The sequence below is a fragment of the Silene latifolia genome, chromosome 9 (assembly GCF_048544455.1).
Source record: "Silene latifolia isolate original U9 population chromosome 9, ASM4854445v1, whole genome shotgun sequence".
Classification (NCBI taxonomy): Eukaryota; Viridiplantae; Streptophyta; class Magnoliopsida; order Caryophyllales; family Caryophyllaceae; genus Silene; species Silene latifolia.
The window spans coordinates 188,868,559-188,871,251 of NC_133534.1; the positions used below are offsets into that span (position 1 = coordinate 188,868,559).

A 2,693-nucleotide genomic window follows, 5' to 3' on the forward strand; every position below is an offset into this window, starting at 1 on the left:
CTCGATCGAGTGCCCCAGCTAATCGATCGAGTACCCAACAGGTCAGAAACTATTCTAAAACGCAACTTACCCCTACTCGACAGAGTAAGGCCTACTCGATAGAGTACCCTAAGACTCATAAATACGGAGTATTACAGTCACTACACATAAAACTTGTTTGTGTAATAAGGCTGGAGAATGTGAAGCCAAAGCTAAAAAACACCGTAGGCAAAGGACTAGGGTAGATTGCCTTGCTAAGATTAACTTTAAACGAATTGCTAACGGTAAATACCAAATTTATGGTTTTGTTGAAGGGCATAATCATATGCCAGCTACACCATTAACAATGGTACATCTGACGCAAACGAGAGAATTGAATATAGTTCATAAAAAAATGATAGTTGACAACTCAAAGGTTAACAAAGGTCCGGTTATGACCTATAGGATGTTTAAGGAGTATGTCAGAGGTTATCAGAATGTGGGTGCTTCATTGGAAGACTTTAAAAACTTTTCAAGGGATATCAAAAAGTTCTTGTCAGAAGGGGATGCTCAAATGCTTATTGAGCATTTTATGAAAATAAAAGAATGTGTCCATCCTTTTACTTTGACTTTGAGGTAGATGAGAAAGGTAGATTGTCACATGTTTTCTGGGCTGACCCTATTAGTATAAAAAATTATTTGCTATTTGGGGACATGATATCCTTTGACACTACCTTTAGGAAAAATAAGTATAGAATGATATTCGCCTCTTTCACAGGGGTGGATCATCATAAGATATGTGTGACCTTTGGGGCTGGGCTTCTTATTAATGAGAGCAAGTAGTCATTTGCTTGGTTATTTACGAGATTCCTAGAAGCTATGGGGGGTCGTTATCTTGTGTGTATAATAACTGACGAAGATTTGGGGATAGAAGGAGGACTTAAGAAAGTCTTTAAAGATAAAGTGCAACATAGATATTGCACGTGGCACATATTGAAGAAGTTGCTAGAGAAGGTAGGGTCTGTGATATGTAAAGAAACTGAGTTTTTGAAAGAGATAAACTCATGTGTTTGGGGCGAAGATGTGGAGCCTGCTGAATTTGAGGAAAGATGGACAACCATTGTGGAAACTCATGGGTTGTTGGATAATGAGTGGCTTCAGAAAAAGTATGGCATTAGACAATTTTGGATTCCAACTTACTTTCGTGACTTGTTCTTAGGATGGTTGATGAGAACAACGACCTCGAAGTCCGAGTCAGAAAATCATTTTTTTAGCAATTTCACTAATCCAAATTTGACCCTTGTTGAATTTTGGATGCGCTTTGAGAGTGCAATGGATAGACAATGATGGGCTCAATCAAAACTGATTGCACAATCTAAGTACTCGTTTCATGACTTGGCTACTCCTCTAGACCTAGAAAAGCATGCAGCAGAAACCTACACTTCGAGAATTTTCGAGGAGTTCAAAGTAGAAATAAAAGCAGCATGCTTTACATGTGCCATTGGGGACAAAGAAAAAGTTAAGAATCATGCAATTCTCTACATAGACGTCAAGGATCGTGAGAGAAAGAAAGACTATAAAGTGGGTTATAAGACAGCTGAAGTGAAACTAGTATGCAATTGCAAGAAATTTGAAAGACATGGAATACTCTGTCGACATATTCTCTGTGTCCTTAAAGATTATGGTTTTGAGAAAATTCCAAGCGAATACCTACTTAATAGGTGGAGCAAACTAGCAACCTGCTAGCCAATCTTCAATTCTGATGGGCAGTTGCTTGCTGATTGCATATCAGTCGATGCACAGAAGAACAAACTGACTGAATTGTGGTCAGAAATGTTCACTTGTGTGTCACTAGTTGAACAGAGTCCTGTTAATTGTGATGAGTTACTAACCATTTTACGCGGGTTCAAGGAAAGGGTACTTGCAGAAACAACAAGTAGTGTCGCTGATGATGGTGGTAATAGTAGTATTGGAAAGAAAAGGGACAAAAATGCTGAAATTGGAATGCTCTTGGGAACAACCTAGCGAAATTACAATTTTTCCTCCAAGACAATGCAAAAACAAAGGCTCGAGAAAAAGAATGATTTCACAAAGAGAAAGAGCGGGGGAAGTCAATAAGAAACCACTACGAAGATGCAAGGCTTGTGGGCAGATGGCGAACCACGACAGCAGGAATTGTGACCGACCAAAGGATCACTGACAATTAGTCGAGTAAGTGATGTCTCTTATTAGCATAAGTTTTCTATTTTTACCCTTTTTGTTTCCCTCTAATTTTTATCTTTGCTGATATTTGCTTTCTTATGTGTGAGATTGAAGTTTTTGGCGAGGAATTGGAGTTGTGCAGCGGGATTTTTGAGCATCATTTGAGAAGACAACACTTGTTTTTTGGATTATTTTTCTTCATTTACAATTGTTTTGTAATAAATGTAACGGGAGTCTTCCGGATTTTTAAATTGTATATTTGAGAAGATGAAATTGTGATTCTGGATTTAAGAATAGAAAACATGTGTTTCCCTGAGCAATTATGGCATGCACCTACGAGCTCATTTTATGCACGTAAGAGGTCATTTTATGCACATAAGGCAAGTATTAAGACATCTGAAAAATGTGAACTGTTTCTCCAAATTTGGTAATTAAAAAGCTGAAACATGTGATCATTGTTTCTCCAAATTTGATCATTGTTTCTCCAATTTAGGCCGGCAATAAAATGTGATTAGTTGAATCATCATCGTGTA

At 37.8% G+C, this 2,693-nt stretch overlaps 1 protein-coding gene across 1 annotated transcript; it reads left to right on the forward strand.

Moving 5' to 3' along the window:
- Nucleotides 1-837: 837 nt before the first annotated feature.
- LOC141602014 (uncharacterized) lies at nt 838-1,983 on the forward strand. Its single transcript, XM_074422323.1, has 3 exons — nt 838-1,162; nt 1,370-1,569; nt 1,729-1,983. Exons 1-3 carry the CDS (start codon nt 838-840, stop codon nt 1,981-1,983), a joined length of 780 nt encoding a protein of 259 aa, XP_074278424.1.
- Nucleotides 1,984-2,693: the final 710 nt, after the last annotated feature.

Bases quoted from the DNA above. Each gene is read 5' to 3' on its own strand.
- LOC141602014 (XM_074422323.1), top strand. From the start codon at position 838: ATGGGGGGTCGTTATCTTGTGTGTATAATAACTGACGAAGATTTGGGG. The intron at 1,163-1,369 runs GTGACTTGTTCT...CTACTCCTCTAG, and splicing joins TTGGATTCCAACTTACTTTC to ACCTAGAAAAGCATGCAGCA. The intron at 1,570-1,728 runs GTATGCAATTGC...TCTGATGGGCAG, and splicing joins AGACAGCTGAAGTGAAACTA to TTGCTTGCTGATTGCATATC.